Source organism: Pelophylax lessonae (genome assembly GCF_965119305.1).
Source record: "Pelophylax lessonae genome assembly, chromosome: 2".
Lineage (NCBI taxonomy): Eukaryota > Metazoa > Chordata > Amphibia > Anura > Ranidae > Pelophylax > Pelophylax lessonae.
Window position 1 is genome coordinate 426336863 of NC_138769.1, and position 23826 is coordinate 426360688.

The 23826-nt window shown below is 39.9% G+C and overlaps 1 protein-coding gene across 1 annotated transcript in view; it reads left to right on the forward strand.

Moving 5' to 3' along the window:
• The window catches only part of KSR1 (kinase suppressor of ras 1), a 276807-nt gene that overhangs the window by 117764 nt on the left and 135217 nt on the right, over positions 1-23826 (forward strand). The window contains exon 2 of the mRNA XM_082245310.1: positions 7953-8093. Coding sequence (XP_082101436.1) covers positions 7953-8093 — 141 coding nt within the window. The remainder of the gene's footprint in view (positions 1-7952; positions 8094-23826) is intronic.

A 23826-nucleotide genomic window follows, 5' to 3' on the forward strand; every position in this document is an offset into this window, starting at 1 on the left:
GTTTTAAGTGTAGAAGAGGGGTTTGCAGTCTTTTAGACCCCTATCCCTCCATAAAGAGTACCTGTCACTGCCTTTTACTGTCACAAGGGATGTTTACATTCCTTGTGACCGCAATAATTTTTTTTAATGGACAGTGTAAAAAATAAATCAATAAAATAAATAATAATAATAAAAAAGTGAAAGCAATAATTCTAGCACAAGATCTCCCCTGTAACTCTAAACAGGTAACCGTTAAACATTTTTTTAAAGCAATCGTCTGTGGAGATTTTTAAGTACTGTAGTTTGTCGCCATTCCCCAAGTGTACAAGTAAACATCAGTATTTTTTGCTATAAAATTTCTTGGAACCCCCAAACATTTTATATATGCATGTATTATATATATAATTATAAATTTATATTTATATTTTTTTTTTTTTTAGCAGAGACCCTAGATAAATTGGTGGTTGTAGCAATATTTATTCGTTGCACTATATTTGCACAACAGTCTTCCAAACGCTAGTTCTTTTGGAAAAAATACATTTTAATGAAGTAAATAGTAATGTTAGCCCAATTTTTTTTGTATAATGTGAAGGGTGATGTTACACTGAGTAAATAGATACCTGACACGACATGGAATATTGACAAACTAAGGTACTTAAAAATTTCCATAGGCGACGCTTTAAAAATCTTTACAGGTTACCTGTTTAGAGTTATGGAGGGAGTCTTGTGCTCTGATTATTGCTTTCCCTGTAACGATCACAGCGATACCTCAGATGTGTGGTTTAAACACCGTTTACATATGTGGGCGTGACTTGGGGCTCTTTCACACGGGCTTTCCGATCAGATCCGCCTGTCAGTTTTTTAGATGGATCTGATCGGATGCCCATTCAGCCCTATGGAGCAACGGATGTCAGCGGTGACATGTCCGCTGACACCCGCTGCCATCCGCATCCGATCCTGTCCGTGAAATCCGGACGGATGGAAACCCTATTTTCCATCCGTTCTGGGGATCGGATCGGATGAGAGCGGACAGGCGGTCCACTCTCATCCGATCCACCATAGAGAGCAGCGGGGGCTGTGACACCTCCCTCTCCGCACTGCAAGCGGAGACGGAGCTGTCATCCGCCGGTCCCCGCTGAGCAGCACGGATCCGCCTACGGAGGCGGACCGTGTGAAAAAGCCCATACGTATGCATTCGCTGTACGCGAGCTCGGACCCCAGACATTGCTCCAGTCCTCCAAGGGCATAGAGCCGAGTGGGGGCTATCTTGCCCTCACTCGGGTTCCTGTGCCCAGGTATGCAACGGATTGGATCAGCTCCGTCTTAACAACGGCTCCGGTAAGCTCGGAAATGACTGGGAAGCGACAAATCCGCCACTGGGACCACTTTTATATGAAAGCCGGCTGGCAGCTGTAAATAAAGATCTTTATCTACAGGTATTTAACGTCAAATGTAATGACGTATATTTAAAGTTAGGCGGTCAGCAAGTGGTTAAAGCAAACACTAATTTTGGTAGGATAATTATTATAGTGGAATATAGATATTTTCGTTTAAAGAACGTTAATTGTTATAAAGAGGTTACAGGTAAAGATCTGCTTTAACTGCCCATCATTTTCATTACAGTCAGAATAAGGTCAAAAATAACTTTCTACAGCCTTTTTCTTTTATTAGAATCCTAAGACCTAAATGGAGTTTTTCCAAGTAGTTAATGTGCATCTGGGTTTTAGCTTGTCATTATTTATAGAAAAGCTCCAATTTATTTTTGTGTAGGGCATTAATGGTTTAAACTAAACAAAAGCTTTGTTTCCATAGAGACCTTTTAGTAAAATGTAGGGAGAAGGCGTGAATTAAGGGACTGTAGATACAATTATTCTGGTAAGATGTGGTATCTGGAACGAACTACTAGTGCTTTTCAGTCTCCAAGAACTAGATCAGACTCTATTCTATTATAGGTTTGGGTTTTTTATTATTGAAAATCAACTTATGTGCCATTCAGGTGACTTCAAAGTATAGTAGGCTCCAGTAATATAACCTGTTCTGTCTGAGATATATATATATATATATATATATATATATATATATATATATATATATATATATATATATATATATATATATAATCTCATCATTATTATTTTTTTTTAGGAAGGATCTCTAATGCACTAGTATATGAAGGTTTTTCATTCATACAGAATAGAGTAAAGCAGAAAAATACTGCATTATGGCCACTAGATGGAGCTAACGAAACTAGTAAATTTAATATTTATATCCTGTGATCGTTGGCCTCATCTAGTGGTCATAATGGAGTATTTATTTTCCTGATTTCCTGGGTATTTTCCTATAGCATATATATATATATATATATATATATATATATATATATATATATATATATATATATATATATATATATATATATATATATATATATGTATGTATATATATATATATATATGCAGCAATCAATGACTGTCAGACTTAATACAAATATTAGTGCAGCTATGAGCACACTTGTAACTCAGTTACTTAAAATCTTCTAAATATAAAAATAAATGCCCTATTTAGTGTTCCAGTTTTATTTACTATGCACAGGGAAAGGTTGAAAAATATGCATCCAAAAAAGATGAGGTAGAACTACTGGCATTACTTTCTTCATTTTGTATGGGAGGGTTATAACCCTTGTCAATTTTTTTTTGGCATCTGTGTCCCATTGGGAAGATTTCCATTCACTTCCTGTCCCATAAACAAAACGGGAAGTAAGAGGAAATTGCTCCAAAGTGATCTTTTTCACTGATTGTCACCCACGTTAGTAGGACTAGTGTCCCCTTTGGAAGATTTGCCCTCTGTTACTGTTCTGGGGACACCCTAAAGTTCAAGCATTTCTTTCATTCTCGGTGATAACAGTAAACACGACAAATAGACAGATTGACTCACTTTTAGGCCCTGTTTACACCTGAGCATATTTCAGCTCGTAAAACGCTCATTTCTGAAGTCTCAAAACACCCAACAAGCAAAATCCTATTCATTTAAATGGCCCCTGTTCACATCTGAGTGTCTTGTCACCTGAAGCAAAACGCCTGAAGCTCAAAAAAGTACATGAACTTCTTTTTTGGCTGATTACAAGTGTTTTTGTTAGATGTCAATGCCTGCCTCCAAAAAGACCATCTTTAAAGCCTTTTAATTATTTAAGTCTGTGCGTAGAGGAGTTCTACCTCTCTCATATTTGGAGGATGTGCAGTTCACATGAATGACTTGCATACTAAATATGCAGTCCAACCTGTTGGGTCGCTAGATGTGTGTATTTTGGGTAAAGCCTTTAGGTTATTTAAACAATGCTGCTTAAATCTGATACTTTTTTTAATAAGTGACCATATTACTGGAAGTCCAAGTAATGGCCCATAAACCCTTTTCAGATTTTATCTAGGATTTGTTCTCACGCATTTTACTTTGTGAAGGGCACCGTACCAGTTTTTTTTGTTTTTTGTTTTTTTTTAGTTTTCTATGGAAATTATAATTGCTTAGTTTGAGCTTCCCGGTACTTCTTTTTTTGCCCTCATTTTTGTTTGGGCTTGTCGGTTTACTGTAATAGTGTAAAAAACTATCAGTGCAATAACTGTGTAATCGAATGCAAAGTGATATATATATACCGGTGATTATAATACAAAGCAATACGTCCGACATACAGGCCCCGCCCCCTATACGCGTTACGTCGGCACGTACAGTGTTGACTTCTTCGGTAGGGGTCAACGTGTATGCACAGACATAACGCGTATAGGGGGCGGACCCTGTATGTCGGACGTCGCATCCTCTCTTAGTCACTTGCGGAACTGCGCTATACAGGCACTATCGAGTGCCGGTCTTGTAAGTGAATTTGCCTATTAAAAGTTTTATTGGAATTCATCCATCGGAGAGCATTCGATTTTTTTTGCCTTTCTCTTCTATGCCTGGTGCTTTGTGAATGAGTGAAGCCTAGTCCTGGACTATCTGACGTCTCCCATAGTGTGATCTCTCCTGCCATCTATTAACCCCTGAGGGGCACAGCTGTATCTGAACCTTGGTGACTCTCGGGTCAGAGAGTGAGGTGAGAGGCTATTTGACAGGCAGTGAGGAGACCATGTGTTTCCACCTCCTGTCCCAACCTTAAAAATACTGACCTGTTTGCGTAAATGCACACAATACTTATGGGAGTCTGTACGCAACATCTGTGGCACCCAGGTCCGGAAATAGGCCTCAATTTTATGTTGTACAGCCCCCAGGGACATAAATGCTGATAAACGCACGGTACGCATTATACCATTTAAAATCCAAAAATCGAATAAAAGCCAATTTAATACTTGTATTAATATACATTTTTAAATGTTTTTTATTAAACACATGTATGTGATTGCCAGTGTGAATAAGGCTTAAGAGGTCATTTTAGTTTATTTTTTAAACATAACATCCTTCTTCCCAAGCAAGGCACTGTGGGAATATGGATTTCAAAATACAATGCTGAGAATTGAAACTAAAATAATAAAGCCTTTTTTTTATGATTAAGGCCTGGTGGGTGGGGCGAAACACTGAGGCTTTCAAACGCACACATCCTTACTAGGATCAGCTCAGGTGTGCGATGGTTTTTTGCTTTGATAAAATAACAAGGATTCGTAGGGATCCATAAAACTTGTTGCTTGAGACAGATTATGATGGTTGAATTACACAAAAGCGGACAATATATTGTAGAATTCCCATGTCCTCTAATGATGTGTAGGTAGTAGAGATACAATTTTTTTATTTATTATTAGGAACACACAAAGCTACAATTACAGAAGCTGCCATTGCTTACTTGTTTTTGCAGGTTTAAGGTCCCGGGCTGTGTTATTCCTTCACTACTTGGGGAGACCCTGACTCAGAACACCCATTTGCCTAGTGGATGCCATATTACCTAATATGCTCATGCTTACTACAGGCTAGTGAGTCACGCAATAAGTAGTGCAAGATTGATAGAAGACTGTCCCGGTAGTCAGTCTCCACTGTATATCTATGCCATTGAATTCGGTGTTTCCCATTATTGGAGTGGAATGAGTGCAGGCAGCTTGGTGCCCCTTAGTGTTCGTATACTTAAATAGTTTTATCACGGTCCTCTGTCTCTCCTGTAGTCACCAATTGACCACCCACTAGACTACCACCTTTGGCACCACATCATTAATAAACTTAAATGGCATAATAGAATAATAACTTCTTGTTTTTGAAAGTTAAGTCTTAAGTGAACGGCCTGAGCTTTTGAGCGGAATTCTCCTGAAGAAGCCAGTTACAGGTGAAACATGTCGGGAAATAACAACATAATTGTTGCGGCTAAGAAATGATGATACAGAGGGCTGGTTCACACTGGTGTGCTGTGGGAAACCCTGCGAATCCAGTGCAGGTTCCTCTGCAAACCTCTGAGGGTGTCAAAGCAAAGTTAATGGCACCCTCAGATAGGTTCGCAGATCGCAGTGCGAATTGTAATTTCGGACAGGAATCTGACCGCATGGGTGTGAATAGCCATGTGATCCGATTCTGGCGCGGACAAAAAAGGGGTCTTGCATGGGTTCGGTCCGAATGTAATGCGAATTCAGCCATACAAACTGTTTGCAACGCACAGACATCACATGTGATCTGCATAGCAATGCGGTGCGAATTACAAATGCGATGTCTGGCATCGCACCAGTGTGATACAGCCCAGAGACTGCTTGCTGTGACAATTCAGTGATGTCAGACATCGCATGTGATTCGCAGCACACTGCTCTGCAAATCACATGCGATGTCTGTGCGTTGCAAATTCAGCCATACAGATTGTAAGGCTGAATTTGCATGGCATTCAGGCCAAAGTTGCACAGGACCCTTTTTTTGGTCAGCAGCAGAATCTGAACGCATGGGTGTGCACATCTATGCGATCCGATTCATGTCTGAATTGACAGTTCGCACTGCGATAAGCGAACTGATCTGGGGGTGTCATTAACTTTGTATTGACACCCCCAGCGATTCACATATGGCAGTGTGAACTGCCTGCGAGTCAAGTACGATGTGGGAACCCGCAGTGGATTCCGAGGGTTCCCACATTGCATATGTGTAAACCGGCACTTAATGATGTTTTTAAAAGTAAAATTAATGAAATTGTTTTTAAAAGTAAAATGAATGAAATTGTAATAACCTTTTTTTATATCATTTCATTTATGGCGTTTTGTTCCTTGCACCTTCAAAATCCCACATTCTTTTGTGCCTATTGAAAGTTTCTGTTAAGTAGTTTAGCTCCTGAGATTTGTCTGGGCTTAGAATAGGAAAGATTGACGATTTTTAGATAGATTTGCTAGGGATCTGACAGGTTGGTAAGTAATTGGATGGTGTATGTAGTGCATACAATTTTAGTAAATAATTCCGTATTGTTTTCCCATGTATATGCTCAGCAGCCTATGTTATGCTCAGCAGCCTATGTTATGCTCAGCAGCCTATGCAAGTGAGAGTGTCCACATTGAAAAGCACACACATGCATTATCTGTCATTTAGAACAGTTGGGAAACGGAATGTGTGAGCTCATTTTTTGCTGGTGATCAGACTGCTACCTTTATTTTCAAAAGTAAGTCAGCAAGAGGAGCACAATTTTTCTAGTAAGAGGAATAAAAGAAAATGCATGCCAGTTAAGGCTCGAACACACTATAAGAAAACCGGGCAAACGTTTTTGTCCAAAGAATTTTCGTACGATTTTCATATAGTGTATACAGAACTTTTTACAGCCGATTCAGAATTTTAGTGCAAAAATTCTCGAAGGGACAAACTCCAAAATTCTTCTCGTACGGGAAAAATGAACAATTTTAGTTTAATGTGTACTGTTTTTGGATGAATTTTGTACAAGAAAAATCAGAAAGGAAAGACGCATGCGCATGATCAGAAACCATAAACCACAAAAAAAAAAAAAAAAAAGCCTTTGTCGTAAGAGAATTTTCGTTTATTGGTTCCGATTTGCTGTGAAACAACAAGGAAAATAGGAAGATCGTTCACCCAATTTTCTTCTAGTGTGTACCCCACGTAAATCTTGGTATTTATCATAAAAACAAAGCGCAATAACGTTCTCAATGTCACCATTCAGGAGAATGCATATTATTACTATTGTCTTTTTTTTTTTTTTATTATTATTTATTTATTTTTATTTATTTATTTATTTTATTTTTTCTACCTTGTGCTCTACAAATGGAAGAAGCAGACCTTTCATGCATCTGCCCATCCTCCATTCATAGAGCGCTTTTAATTGTGGGAAGTAATAGGACAACTTTTATGAATGGAGAAGGGGGGGCAGATAGGGTGGGCATAGTTGGCACTTGTGATTATTACCTGTGACATGTTCAGCAGCTCAGATTAACCCCTGCAGTGCTGCTGCATGGGTATTGGGAGATCAGAGGGCTGAAGATTACATCGAACAAAGCAGCCACCAGCACAAGGGACACTTCTCATTCAATGGAAGTAAAGTCCCTTGTGCTTATTAAAAAAAAAAAAAAAATGTTTTAAGGGTAAAGAAGCATTGATTTTTTTTTTTTTTTTTTTTTGTGAGTGTTTGATGAAGTGAAGCAGGGCTGGCCAGATCTACTTGGGTCTGAACAGCTGTCCCTGAACTCAGTAAGGAGATCTTCTTATCTACTGTCCTCCCATGACAGCCAGGGCTCCGCTGTAAGCAGAATTTCACACTCCTTCTCAGGAGTGCATTTTTTATGCCCCCAGTTAATTTTTTTTATAGAGGTACACAAAAGAAAGCACTCCGCACAGAATCAGGAAGCTCTTATCCCTGGTAAAAGCTTTTAAAAAAAAAACCTTGGAAAAAAAGTTTTGCATGAACATCTGCTTAATTAACCAAATATTTCTTTCTTAGGAACATCGTTACGTATTCAGCAAGCTGTGTGTTCTGTTTAGTTTCCTTTGTTTTAATTTATGATGCAATTTAGTAACCTACTTCTTACATTTTACAGGCCAAATTGATGAACTACATCAGCAAACAGCTTCAGTGCAAACTTAATGTGCCTAAGAAAGAAAGAACAGAGATGCTGAATGGCTATCCTAGAGTCAGTGATTGGCTGCACGCAGTTGGAGTAAGAAGCGACATTGTGCAGGTAAGCGTACCGTTTGCTCTGTTTTTGGTTTAGATTTTGGAGCGTTGACAGAAAAGGTTGAATATTTTAATCTATTTAGAAGTAGTACATTGAGTCAAATTACTCAGTACATACAAGTGTTCGACTAGATGTTTGCTTTGCATTGTGCTGAATTAAAGTATATGTAAATCTTATGAACTTCATTTTTTTTATTTTTTGTTGCGTTTTGGTCTTCTAAATATCCCATTGAAAGCTTTTTGTAATTTCTGTTTCAATCGTTTGTTATTGATTTTTCCAAAGAAATAGGAATACGAATATTAATAGGAATAAGGCATTAATGTATCATGGTACGTTCATACAAAAGAGAAACAAGGAAAACAGAAAAAATGGGTGGGTACAGGTCAACCCAAAATTTGTTCAATGATCCAAAAGTACAAAATAAAGTAAGATGAAGACCATAACCACAAATTGCTAGTGTGCTTTTTTTTTTTTTTTTGTAAAACACAGATATATGGCACAATCTCAGGAATGAAATCATGAAAAATCCTCAATAAGTCCATATATATTATAAGAGCCTAATCAGTCCATTAAAGTCTATAATTGTAAACAAATACCATAATAAAAAACTAATCACAGCACAAAGATAGGCAGCTCCACCGAGACACAGAAATCGATCTCTGGAATACAGTAGAAAAACTCAAGGGGGTGCCACTAAGTGCAGTAATAAAACCACTTTAAAAACACTTGCTTACCGGCTCATAGTAAAAATACATCATTACTTTGATGTTAAATACAGGGTGCTGCCATAACCCCGGTATTGTTTTTTACTACGGCCATTTTTCTGTAAGATAAAAGTCGTCCATGCAGGCGGATTCACGGCGGAGTCGTTCCCGGACTTACCTGACCCATCAGTAAAGCCCAAGAATGATCTGATGCGACCATTAGCTGGACAAGAAGGCAAGAAAACAAGTGAGACCAAGATGGCCGCCACTCGTCTCTTTGCCCTTGGAAGACCGGAGTGACATCTTGCATCACTTCAGGTTCCTGGGCCATATTAAACATTTTTTTTTTTTTTTGTAAAAGTTTAAAAAGATTTTAAAAATATTTTTTTTCTTTTGCTTTTAAATCTAAATGAAAGATCTGGGGTTTTTATGACCCCAGATCTCTCAATAAGGAGGACCTGTCATTCTTATGAGAAGCTATGGACCTGTTCTAATAGGAGCGACACAAGTCGCTCCGACTTAGAAAAAGGGTCCGGAGCTTCTTTGGGGCGACCCGGAGCGACCTGCATAGACTTCAATGTTATGAAGTCCGTGCCGGCCGCTCCGAGGTCGGGGTGCGAGCAGCGCGCCGCGACCTATGAGGTCGCCCCGGCAAGTCGGATCGCCCCAGTGTGAGCGGGGCCTTATTTCTATTACAAGAGATGTTTACATAAACGTGATAAAAAAAATAAAAATAAAGGACTGTGTAAAATAAATAAGAAAAAAAAAATGTAAAGCCTCTTATCTTCCTGTGTTTGTGCATGGAAGCGAACGCATATTTAAGTCACGCATGCATATGTAAACCGTGTTCAAACCACACATGTGAGATGCAATAATTCTAGCAAAAGGTCTTCTCTGTAATGCTAAACAGGTAACCTACATATTTAAAGCTTCACCTATGGAGATTTTTAAATACCGTAAGTTGTCGCCATTCCACTAGCAAGCTCAGTTTTAAAGCATGACGTGTTGGGTATCTATTTACTCAGCGTAACATTATCTTTCACATTATACAAAAAATTGATATAACTATTGTTTTTTTTTTTTTTTTTTTTTATTAAAGTTTATCTTTTCCAAACAAATTGCATTTGAAAAATTGCTGCGCAAATACTGTGTAACATAAAATATTCCAACTATCACCATTTTATTCTCCAGGGTCTCTGCTAAAAAAATTATATAATGGAGGTTCTAAGTAATTTCCTAGCAAATATTAATTTAAACTTGTACAAACAAATTTCCAGAAAATGCATGGTCTTCAAGTGATTAATATGGCAGCCAAATGTAAGCTCACATAATTTACATGTTTAGAGCAAATGTCAGTATGCTTGCATCTAAAAGAGGGACTGTCCACCCACAAGGGATCTGCCGGGAGTAGCTAGCAGCAAGCATGGAAGAGCCGGAGATACACACGTCACTTCTGGTTCTGTGTCAACGGTGGTTGCCGACAACTCCCTATACCAGCTGACATGTAGCTCTCCGGCTCTTCCATCCTTGCTGCTAGCTACTGCTGACAGACTTGTGGGTGGATGATCAGTCCTATAGATGCAAGGATACTGACAAGCGCTCTAAACGTGTAATTATGTGGGTGTAAATGTGGCTGCCATATTAAAGTTGTTTTAATACTGCACTTAATGGTGCCCCCTTGTGTTTTTCCATTTTTTTTTTTTTTTTTTTGTTTCTGTTCCATAAAAGTCTGGTCCAACAAAATTTCTAATTTTGTGTAATCGATATTTATTGGGTTTCGAGAAACCGACACAAGAAATATGAACTAGCAATGCACGAACATGAATCAACAGATAATCAGTACATGCGATGAGGATCTGCAGATCCAAAAATACAAGTCAATAAGGGGCCAGGGCAGTCTTCGCATGGGAAAATCAGACTCTCTCATGTAGGCAGTGCATAATCGGAACAATGCAGATAAAAATAAAACCATATAAAAAAAATGAAAACTGAAAAACAAAGGGAGGTTTACAAAAAGAATAAAGGTAAAGGGTGGGGCATAAAATGTCCCCACCCCACCACCTATGGGAGTGTGGCTGACAAAAAAATTCTAGAAGTGTCAGTTGTTTTAAAAAAAAAAAGAGAATCAATACTTACCAATGATTGGTGGATGAGGTGACAGTTTCCCAAAACAGTCCTGGCACGAGCTGTTATCTGTAAAAAGAGGGAGGATGCATCATTAGATGGGCAGACAAAGAGAAGACCTAGAAAACAGCACATCCCACCCTGTTGTGGCCTTTTTTATGAGGTTTCTCTTAGAAAGGGGGTATTACGTGTAAGTTACAGTGGTAGCTCAAGCGTCAATAGCTGATACATATATATATATATATATATATGTGTAATTTGGTTATGTTAAATGTTAATACTATGGTATGAGTGTTGATTGTTTTTTTTCTTGATTAATTGTTTAACATTTTGTTTGGAGTTGATATGATAAATTATTTTATATCATTTGCCTCAAATCATATTCAGTCCTTGCAGGCATTAGCAGCGCCCCTCAGGTGTATTGCATACCATGTGCCTTAAAAAACTTCAATATGTATTAGACCCGGTGAGTGTTTAGAGTAGTTCACACAGCTTGAGTCTCCTAGACCTAGAGGATAATATAAGTGATTGAGTCCGAAGGTTCCATCACCACACCTCGTGAAATCCACTCCCCTTGGATTTTACACTCACCAGATCTCCAATAACAGTAAGCCTGTATCAATAATCTCCCTTATCGTATGAAAGGTCTTCCTCTCCTCAGATCTCCAATAACTGTATGCCTGTATCAGTAATCACTTTATTGCGTGCAAGGTCTTTCTCCACTTAGTCTCAGTTCTGAGGGTCCACTCTTCTCTGGCCTCCACACACTCCCAGCCATGATGCCAAACCTTTTTTGTTTCTTTGCAGCCTAAAACAAAGACAGACATAGTTTTTGGTTTATCCAGCTGTATTTACTAAGTGCAACTTATAACATCCAAGTGAAAGTTATAACACCAACATGTCAGAAACATAATTCAAAAACAGAATCACTGAGTTGGAAAAAGGATCACCCCCCCTCTTTAAAATGATTTGTAAACTCAATCAGGTGTAGCTAATCACCTTCTCAATGGCACACAAAGCCATTTGACTTTTAACTGTGATCAGCTGCGGTCATTTTGATTAGCTCAGCATTATAAGAGCTTTCCTGGAGCATTTCAGTCCCTGGTAGTGCAACTGAAGTGAATAATCCACTATGGGTGGCAAGGCACTGTCACAAGGTCTCTGGGATGAAGTTATCGACAGGCACAAGTCAGGAGATGGATAAAAAAAAAATTCAAAGGCTTTATCAATGCCTGAAAGCACAATGAAGTCTATTATTAAGAAGTGGAAGGTATTTGGAACAACACAGACCCTCCCATGGATCAGGACCAAACTTAATGAAAGAGCCAGGAGGAAACTGGTCAGAGAGGCTATCAAGACGCCTACAGCAACTCTGAAGCAGTTGCAGGAATGTATGACAAATAGTGGTCATTGTGTGCATGACAATATCACAAATTCTCGACATGTGGCTTGTATGAAAAGTTTACAAGAAAAAAGCCCCTCCTCAAGAAAGGCCACATCCAGTCATGACTGAGCTTTTGCCTAAACGCACCTTGTAGATTCTGATGCCACTTGGAAAAAGGTCTTATGATCAGATGAGACTAAAATTTAATTATTTGGCCTCAACACTAAATGGTATGTCTGGCGGAAATCCAATACAGCTCACCATCCAAATAACACAATTCCTACTGTAAAGCATGGTGGTGGTAATATCCTGTTATTGGGGTGTTTCTCTCCAGCAGAGACTGGAGCACTTGTCACGATAGAAGGAAAAATGAATGGGCCAAAATACCATCAAATTCTTGAGAAAAATCTGCTGCCCTCTGCCAGAAAGTTGTTAATGGGGAAGTTGGTTTACCTTCCATCAGGACTATGACCCAAAGCACACAGCAAAAATGACCACAGTGGTTAAAGGAGTGGAATGACTTGAAGACTGCAGTCAACAAACGGTCACCATCAAATTTAACTGAATTTGAGTAGTTCTGTAAAGATGAGTCTAGATGTGCAAAGTTAGTAGACACATATCCTAACAGACTAAGCCCCCCGTTCACATAGGGGCGACGCTACCTCGGAGGTCGCGGTGCGAGCAGCGCGCCGCGACCTCGGAGCGGCCGCCACTGACTTCATAACATTGAAGTCTATGGCGGTCTCCTCCTGGTCGCCCCAAAGAAGCTCCAGACACTTTTTCTAAGTCGGAGCGACTTATGTCGCTCCTATTAGAACGGGTCCGCAGCTTCCCTATGGGAGGCGACCTACGGCGACCTGTGAGGCGACCAGATCGCCTCACAGGTCACCTTAGTGTGAACGGGGGCTAAAGGCTGTAATTAAAGTAAAAGGTGGTTTAACAAAATACTGATCCTAGGGGGGTGATCATTTTTCCCACTCAGTAATTCTGTTTTTATTTAGTTTATTTTTTTTTTCCTGACATGTTGGTGTTATCTTTCACTTGGATGTTATAAATCGCACTAAGTGAATAGAGCTGGATAAAGAAAAAACTATATCTCTCCATTTCAGGCAACCAAACTGTGATTATTTTAACCACTTTAGCTCCGGAGGATTTGGCTGCTCAATGACCAGGCCCTATTTTGCGATTCGGCACTGCGTTACTTTAATGGACAATTGCGCGGTTTTGCAACGCTGTACCCAAACGAAATTGATGTCCTTTTTTCCCACAAATAGAGCTTTTTTTTTGTGGTATTTGATCACCTGGGCAATTTTTATTTTTTAAGCTATCAACAAAAACAGAGCGACAATTTTGAAAAAATTACAATATTTTTCACATACTTTTATATGAAATTCTCAAAAAAAAAAAAAAATGTAAAAATCAAAATTTAACACTTTAGGCCAATTTGTCTTCTGCTACATATTTTTGGTAAAAAATTAAAATCGCAATAAGCGTATTTTGATTGGTTTGTGCAAAAGTTATTGCATTTACTAACTACGGGAAAGATTTATGTAATTTTTATTGTTGTTTTTTTTTTTTTTTAAACTAGTAATGGTGGCGATCTGCGACCTTTTTTTTTTTTTTTGCAGGACTGCGACATTGCGTCGGACAGATCGGACCCCTAGCTGACATTTTTGACACTTTTGGGGATACCAGTGACATTATTACAGTAATCAGTGTTAAAAATATGCACTCTTACTGTAAAAATAACACTGGCAGGGAAGGGGTTAACAGTATGTGTGATCAAGGGGTTAAATGTGTCCCTAGGGGCGTGATTCTAACTGTCAGGTGGCGTGGCTTGTGAAGTAATCAGAGACATGCGATCCTATATAGCCTCTGTGATCACTTCAGGGAGAATGATAGACGGCTGTGTTTACATCAGCCGTCTGTCCTTCTCTCTCAGCTGCGGGAGATTGCGAGTGGCCGGCGGCCATCGGAGCCGCTGGTCACACGCACTGGCTCCCCAGCTGACGAGCGGGGGGCGGTAGCCCCCTCTAGAGTCTCCTGAGCGAGCGACGTAGTATTGCGTCGCTTTGCCCAGGATCGGCTGCCTGACGCAGTAAAACTGTGATGGGCGGTCGTTATGTGGTTAAAGGGGGTGATTCTTTTCTATACCCAATGTGTATATATAGTTTTTTGGATCAAAGATTAGTTTCACTTTAAAGTGATTTTCTTTTCTTTTTTTTCTTTTACATAACATGTTATACTTACCTGCTCTGTGCATTGGTTTTGCCCAGAGCAGCCCTGATCCTTTTCTTTTTGGGCCCCCTCTGGCATTCCTTGCTCCTCCCTACTGCTGAGTGCCCGGAGCAGGCTTGCTCTCAAGCTACTGCTCTGTGTGTCCATTCACACATGGAGCATAGTTCGACCCTGCCCCTGCTCTTTCCTCATTGGCTCCCTGGCTGTGAGTAACAGTACACGCCCGCTGCCTCAGCCAATGAGGAGGAAGAGACCCGGAAGAGCCGCTGCTCTTGTGCACATCGCTGCATTGAGGTTTAGCTCAGGTAGGTATTTGGGGGGGGGGGGGGGGGTTCACCTTCATACATAGAATGCACAAGGATAAAAAAAAAGCCTTGACCCTCTACAACCACTTTATTGGCTGTCCAATACTGAAACAACCAAGTTTTGTGTGCCTTTTTCCAACCTTCTAATATCACTGACCTATTTGGGAGCATCAATGAAAACTGTAGTATTTCGGGGTTATTTCATCAATGGCAAAAGATCAAAGAATGATTTACATTAAATAAATAAAATCAGATGTCTCTGGGTTTTAACACATATATACATCTGTTACCAGTATGATGTGGGTTTGAGGACCTTGTGCCTTTGTAACTGCACTTTTACTGATGCATGTATGGTAGACCTATTGATGGACAGACAAGTTAAATTTTAAGTATATAGCTGCAGTCAGAGTAGAAATTTTTGGTCTAATTTAGAATTTTTTCATGTACTTTGGCTGTAAGACTAGAAAAGCAGATATTCGGTCCTTCCCTCTGCAGATTGTGGGAATTAATTATCACTTTGGTGCTGCTTAACACTCTCTCCTCCCCCATGCATGCCTTGCCTGCCTGCTGATGTTGCTGTATGTTCTGCACTGGATACTACATGTTCTGTGCAATCTGTTCTCTAGATACAAAATAGATTTTATGTCTTAATGCGTTTTTAGCTTGATTGTTATATACACTGATCGGGTTCACATATTGGGGGAGATTTACTAAAACTGGTGTAGCTATGCATAGTAACTAGTCGGCTTCCGGCTTTTAATGTCAAAGCTTAATTGAAGTTAGAAGATGATTGGTTATTATGCACAGCTGCATCAGATTCTGTGTGCACCAGTTTAGTACATCTCCCCATTTTGTCTTTTTTAATAAAACCTGGAAAATAGGCTATAACACAAGCAATCCAGTACAAAACATGCACTAAAAAGCCCACATCAAAGTCCAAAAGTCACTATAAAACTGTAACAATAACTAGGTAGTAAGGCAACGTGCAGCTTTCAATTATACATGGGTGGTGGACTAGCTGAAAAGACGAGAGAAGAAAAAGGGGACTGCAACTCTAGTGCAGTTAAACTTTTATTTTGATAACTAAAATTAAAAAAATAATAAAATGATCGCATACACATTTGGCGAAAAGTGCATAGGCACATTAAAAATGTGTGTAGTCTGATGAAGAGAGATTTTTTCAGTATCCTGTTTGATGTGGTTGCCATGACAACATGTTTCAGGGCATGTCCCCCTTTTATCAAGTTAGACTTGAAAAAAGAGGACATGCCCCCGAAACGCATTGTCATGGCAACCTAGTAACACTGGACATACTCCACAGTGGCCAGTGTTTCTTCCCTTCAGTGAAACCTTATGAAGCTCTTCACAGCTACAAGTGCAGCCAACCTCATCCAGCATCATGTCCACACTCCGTATGACTGTATATATTTACATCTTCCAGAGTCTCTTGGGCTGATCCAGCACACTCTAATTTGCAGGCACTGATCTTTGGCTCTATTGCATCTGTCAGCTGTATAATAGGCTTGCACATGTGAAACACCAAATAGGATGCAGAGAATATATCTGTTTATTGGGCTGCACACATTATTGATGTGCCTGTGCACTTTCTGCCAGTTGTGAGTGCATTATTTTTATTTTTTTATTTAAGTTGCAAGAAAAGTTTTAAAGAATATGTCAACCCAGAATTTCATATTCCTGACCTGTGCCTGCTGTACCATGTACTTGCATGAAAAATATCCTGCTCTTTTTGTTTTGTTCCTTTTAATACGTGGTGAAATGCGTGGTCATTCTGCCAGTCCCTCTGCTTTAAGACCTGGCCACAAAAAGCACAGCGTGGTCAGTTTTCTAGCTGTGCTGAGAGCTCAGCCTGCTCTCCTCCAGTGAGTAGACATCTGCTGATTCTTCTTCTATTGTGCCCCACCCTGCACAACCATTCAGTGAGAAGACCAGTATGCTGTTGTTTCTCCTCCCCTGACTCTCTGAGCTCCTTATGCAGCTGAGAACAGAGGGTATGTAAACACTTATTAAAAAAAAAAAAGTAGAAAAAGGTATTTATAATTTTATATATACATACATACATACATACATACATACATACATACATACACTTTTTGTCTTTTATTTCTATTTTAAACTGAATGGGTTGTTTTACAAGGTGATCATTTACATATGCTTTAACTGTGCTAGGGTTGCACTTCCCATTTTATCCTTCTCTCTTATAACTCAAGCAAGCATTTGACTAGAGTGGCTTTGAATGAATGGCTTGTTCTATAAGATGCGAGAGTAATTGGATGGGGGAAGATTACATTTTTTTTTAGTTGGATTGGTAAAGACTACCTTTTCATGGTTCTATTTGGTCACTTTCAACACTTTCACTAGCAGTGGTTATGTACAGTTGGCCATACACTAATAGATCTACAAACAAAGCTTAGTATAAGTATTAATTCTCAGTACATTCAATGACTTGAATAAGTAGTTACTAAGTTTCATTTGCTTTTAACATTCAATTATTGTATTTTCATGAATTATTGTATTTTCATGAACCAAAAAGGAAGTTCTGCTTATTTACACTGGTTTCTAAAATGCAATATATTGATACGTACCGCATATAAAGACAAGTGGCAGAATAGCAGAAAACAGCTAGAACTTGGAGAATACAGCTATTTTTTTCTTTTTCAACTTTTTTTTTTTTCATCCAGCATTTTGTATTTAAGTGCAAGGTCTGCTCTTATTAGTGAAGCAAGGATAAAATAAGATGGTTCTAGACCTTATAAAGTCCTTCTAAAGTCATCAAAGCAAAGGTAGCGCTCCTATTTCTATCCTACAGACTACTCTAAACAGTATATGATGAGGGTGAGATAATATGTGTGTGTTTGCCATTGCCGTAACAAGCTCATTCAGTACCCAGGGCGAAGATGCCAAACTGCCGCCCCCGACACCAGTAGTGGGGGGGGCGTTGGTTGGGAGAGTAGGGTGTGGGATGCGGCACACTGCACTGAAGCATGAAAAATTCTATCCAACAATAAAATGAGGAAATATTGATGTAAAAATTAATGGGGCCTTTGTGCAGGATTGCAAGTTGGGGCATTTTGAGCAAGAAAAATAAAATAAGGGGGGTAGCTTGCAGCGGGAAAAATGGGTGTGGTTTTTATTGCGCTGAATATTGGCTGTGGCTGAAAGGTAAGGGGTTGAGTAGTAAGTGGCGCAGAGTTTACAGGTCAGTAGTAAATGACACAGAGGTCAGGGATCAGTAGTTAAGTGAGGCAGAGGTAAAAAAGAAAGTGATAAAATGTTTAGGGCTCTTTCACACAGGCGGATCTGAAAGTTTTTTTTGGCGGATCTGAACGGTCCCCCCATGCATCCCTATGGGGCATCAGATGTCAGTGGAGACATGTCCGCTGACATCCGATCCGTAAAATCTGGACGGATGGAAACCCTTTTTTCCATCCGTCCAGCGGATGGGATCGGGTGAGAACGGACCGACGGTCCGTTCCCATCCGATTTCCCCATAGAGATGTATAGGGAACTGACAGCTGTTCTCCGCACACAGCGGAGAACAGCTGTCATCCTCCTGCTCAGCGGGAGATCGGCGGATTGATCCCCCGCTGAGATAAACGGAGTCCTCCCGACGGACGGATAGTGTGCAAGGGGCCTTAAGCTGGATACACAATATCCAACTTTTGTTGTTAGATTTCCTTCAGATTTACCTTCAACTATGTAGTGCAAGGGCCTGCCTGATTGCATAGAAATTGAAAGTGTTTAGGTTTGACCTCATATTATATGGTTTTGGTAAATCTAAAGGAAAAAATCTAAAGACAATTGTATAGTGTGTATAGCCCATTAGAGATCGGTAGTAAGTGAGGTAGGAGCTCCTGGTAAAGACTAATATGTAACCCAACAACAAAAAAAGCCTAATTAGAGCTCAGCAACAACAAATATTACATGGAAGATAGAAAATTAGGCTGCTGTGACCATTGAAATATAACATACACTTTATTAATACACAAATCCTTAAAAAAAAAAAAAAAAAAACCATGGTGAAATAAAATCCTCCAAATATATCCTCAAGATATAAAGAAGATCTTCTATAAATACACACAGGTTAATGTGCAATATACAGCATACATGCAATACATTTTTTTAAGACTTTGTGTGTAATAGAGTGTATTTGCTACACTATATTTTAACATTCATAGCAGCCTGGAACTGTATATTCTTTGTATTATGAATAGGAATGTTAGCAGGGTTTGGGGAGCTCCAATCAGATTTTCTTTGTAGTTGGGTTACTTCACAGTTAACCCCCTGCCTGCTAGAGGTAGAGCCCAGTGGGAGCTGAACCCCACAGCTTCTTGCTGCAGTGCATCTATACTATGTAACCAGCAGGCGCTACCAAAGCACCCGCTGATTACTTGACCGCTATCATCTGGAGATCAAGGGATGTGTCATCTGATCCGCTCCCCCAGTGCCTTATCTCCTCCACATCACAAGCGCTAGAGCTGCAGCAAAGTTTCATGTAGTGGCATAGCATGCGATGTGGGGGAGCGGCAGGGGGAGAGGATCAGATGACACATCCCTTTCTCTCCAGATGACAGCTGTCTCCCACCTTCTCAATCACACCGGCTGCGGTATGGCAGTGCATGAGATAATGGATGATGTCACCAGTGAATTCCTGCCACCCTCACCTTCTCTTCTTCCACCTTTGCCAAGAGCAAGGTTTCTCTCTCAACAGCTGTTGCAGACCCGCTCTGTGCTCTGTTCCCCAGCTGCCTGAGATGGGTGCATGATCACTCCTCTCATTCAGGCGGATGGGGAATGGAGCAGGCAAGCTCCCCGCACCCTATACTTCACAGGACTACACAGCGCCTAGGGCAGTTATCCCTTCTGCCCCCCCCCCCCCCTGGCCCTGGTGTTTGTATATATGTATATTTAAAGACTAGAAGTTATTTCTTTTATGAGACTACCCATACACCATTGTCAAATTTGAGTGCTTTAAGATTAAAATGAGATTTTATTGTACAATATTCCTATTTTTTAAATTTGAGTTTAGTAATTAGCAAAGGAGTCCTGTCCTCCTTTTTCTAGATTGCACAGCACCCGCAAAATGATACCCTTTTGTCTGTAGAGAGAGATTTTGATAGGGTGTGTTCTTGATAAGATGTGACATTGAGAAAACATAGCCAAGGAAAGCAAATGTGAAAGCTATTTTGGCTGCCTGTATCCATTGTGTTCTTGACTTGTAAAGTGATTTGAGTGGAAAGAGGGACATATTTTGTTATTGCTGTAATAGGCATGCCTGCAGAACTCCTGGTGGATGATTTCATCATTATAGCCAGTAAATTACAGTGAACAAACTGACCAAGACGTAAAGTTTCAGAAATATTAATTATTACACTGATCAGATTTGCCAAGGTTATTGTTTTGTAAAGCAAAATATATTTTGTGCCTGAAGAATCCTAGGCTGGCCATACATGGTTAATGGATGGGCATATGTCATACTGAGAATGACGCGTTCTGAAACCTCTATCCTCTGTAATTCTGCCAACATGAAACTGTGGCACATTCAGAGGGTTGAGAATTCTAATTTCAGTAGTTGGATAGAGGGATAGGCATTCTTGAAGAGATGAGTTTTTAGGGATAGCCTAAAGGCAAACACAGTAGGAGATGTAGAAATAAATAGGACTCGTAGAGCCTCTTCCACCTGCTCTGTAGAGTTGAGCCCAAGTGTCCATCAAATTCGTTTTTTTGCACTCCAATGAGTTACTCTCAGGGTCATTCCCTGCCCTGCAGCTCATGGAAGCTGCAAATAGCAGATAATGTCCCAGCCCACCGCTCATTGCACTACAAAAAAAAGGGCTTTGGATAGAGTGGGAAAGAGAGAGAACCTCAGGCTGTGTTTCACGCTGTGGCCTTGTAGGGGTGATCTACATTCATTTCAAGGTGTCACCAGGAGGTGAGGAGAAATTAGAGCAATGGGACAGGAAAACGAAGATGAGCAAAGGCTGCTTCAGGGGCCTGTATTAAAGAAAAAAATCCAGGTATGGATATTTTCTACATATGTACTGTACACCTTGGTCCACCTTGTGCCAATGTAACTTTGCATATCCACTTGATGACCAGCAACGTACCAGTATATCTTCAAGTGGTTATACCGGGATGGTGCTTGCAGCTGCAGGCTAATTAGCTGCTGGATTGCTTTTACATGCAGCGGGAGGGGATACGTAATTTTGGCCTGCACGCATCACCACGATTGTCTGATCATGGGCAGTAATTCTAACACCAGAACCTCCTGTATAATTCCAAAGTGGTAACCTGTAAAGGCTTTTAAAGTGTCGTCTATGGATAGTAAAATTTACGTGACGCGGTTGCACGGGCATGCACAATTTTAAAGGATGTGACATGTTTGTTATATATTTACTTGGCATAACATCATCTTTTATATTTTACCAGAAATTAAGTTATGTATTGTTTTTTTTTGCATTAAAATTTGAAAATGTATTTTTTCACAAAAAATTGTGTATGAAAAACCACTGCGCAAATACAATGTGACAAGAAAATTTCAACGCCCATAAATTTATTCTCAAGGGCTTCTGCTTTAAAAAAACTATGTATAATATTTGGGGTTCTAAGGCCTGGTCTTCAAGTGGATATACCTGGCAGATGCCACTGGAAGATGTAAAGAATGGAAGTTGACACTGCTACACCAGTGAGCCCCACGCTTGGGGGGCTGACCTGATGCATTCTGAACTGAGGAGATTGACTGCTTGGCACGGGCACCATTCAGAGAATGCTTTACATTTTCTGAAAGAATGCAAAGCGTTCTCTGATTGGACAAGGCATTGACGACATGCTCTCCACCTCGTTCAATCAGAGAATGCTTCGTCCAATGTAATTATGGGGTTAGTGAGGGCTTATGTTAAAGCTAATTTACTGCTTCTTTGTTAAGAAAATGTACGTATTTGAATCTCCATTGCCTGACCATAGTTCTCTATGGGCAAATTCAATTTTCTTGGATTTAATAGATAAATAGAACTAATGGTTATAGTAAATATTAGTGATCGACCCTCTTCCTCCCCATTCCCTTCCCTTTCCCTCCCCTGGGCCCTGTTGGCCTTCTTGTCATGATATTCTGCAGTGCCTTCCATTGACCTGGTCTATTTTCATTGCCTGTTATATATATTTTTCTTATTGGCATTGGTTGTACTTGTATTTTATGTTGTTGGTTGAAAATTCATAAATAAACACCTTTCAAAAAAAAATATTAGTGATCGGCCGATCTCGTTTTTTTTTTTTTTAACGCCATACCGATATTTTGATAATCGGATATCGGTATCGGCTGATATTTTCGGATATTAATTTTATTTATTTTTTAATGTCTACAGGTACTGTGGTGGAGGGATCTGGGGGTCTAAAAGACCCCAAACCCCTCCTCTGCACTTAAAAGCATTCAAAACACCAAGTTTGGCTGTTTTGAATGCTGGAAGTTTTTTTAATTTGGCGCCGCCAGTACCCGGAAGTGATGTCATTTCATGACATCACTTCGGGTACTCGGCGCCAAATTTAAAAAAAGGGAGACCCGGTCAGACAGCGGCGGTGCAGGTAGGATGCAGGGGTCTCCGAGCCACGGGAGGGGGGGATGTCCCCTCCCGCTCCTTGTAATGACAGCCGAGCGGCTTCTCAGCCGCATCGGTTGTCATTACAAGTCAGCCGACCGTCGGCTGTGGACACCGGTACCGGGGTGATGTCTCTAGCTGCAGGCATCACCCCAGTACATGCACTTTCCCTAAATATCGGCAATATCGGTAAATCCAAAGGATTCCGATATATCGGGGAAAGTGCATATCGGCCACCGATATGTCGGTGTTGCCGATAATCGGTCGATCTCTAGTAAATATACTAATTTAATAGAACTAATAGTTATGATACTTACGGTGTCTTTTCCATTGTTGGAGTCCAATATATGAGTATCTTTTGGTGGCATCTGTGGGATTACACATAGTAACTAGATGTCTTTCTAGGGGAAAAGAACAAACTGTTTTCAAGTTTTCCTAATTACTGTACCTAGAAAATATTAGTGTACATTTTCTGAAGTGCCCAGTGGCTATAAATACCAAATTGCAAATTACTGCAAGGGATCAGGTTGGTAGAAAACCAGTGGTACAGGAAAATCATCTGAGAGAAGCTCAAATGTAGATATGGCAGTGGTAGTTGCCTATAGTTTTAAGCACGTCTGAAAAATATGACAGCTGCGTCTCTCGAAATTCACATCGTGCCATGTCTAAAAATAATTGCTCTATTAAAACAGGTGTTATTATTTTTATGTTACAAAATGCTAGTCACCGGATCAGACCCTTCAGCTGAGAAAATTGTCTACTGCATTATCATCATCATCATCATCATCAAGTTACCATTGGCCAAAAGTGCTTTTTCATCTGGATTAATTAATAAGAGCACCTATGCTTTTGTGTCCCTTGAACAGATATCGGTCCTAAAGTGGAAAACCATTAGGCTGTCTATGTAAAAAAAGGTGATAAAAGCAAGTGCTATTCTTCATATAGAAAAATTACATCCTTATACCTGAAACCATGAAAAGGCTTTACTATTTTCTGTTGGTTAGTTTGAGTTGGTATTGGCTTTAGAGGGATCAAACACCTGAAAAATTAAAAATCTGTTATTACTAATGGGGATTTTTACCAGATCAGACTCTATCTTCTTAGGTGTTTCAGCCCTGCCTTCATTTAGCCTATACACATGGTGGGAACTAATTGTAATGTCATTGACAAGTCTGACCTGCCTATCTCAGGGCTTGTTCTGGCTCAGAGATAAAATCAAAGCACATTCCTTAATATGGTAGCCCAGCAACTAGCCTTATCATGAGCAGAGGGAAGCACCATAGTTCTCTAGATTGCCTGCCGTGTATGGATGCCGACTGATGGGGCTATTTTTCCTGTGCCAATGGCTAAGATGGCTGACTCAGGCAGTGG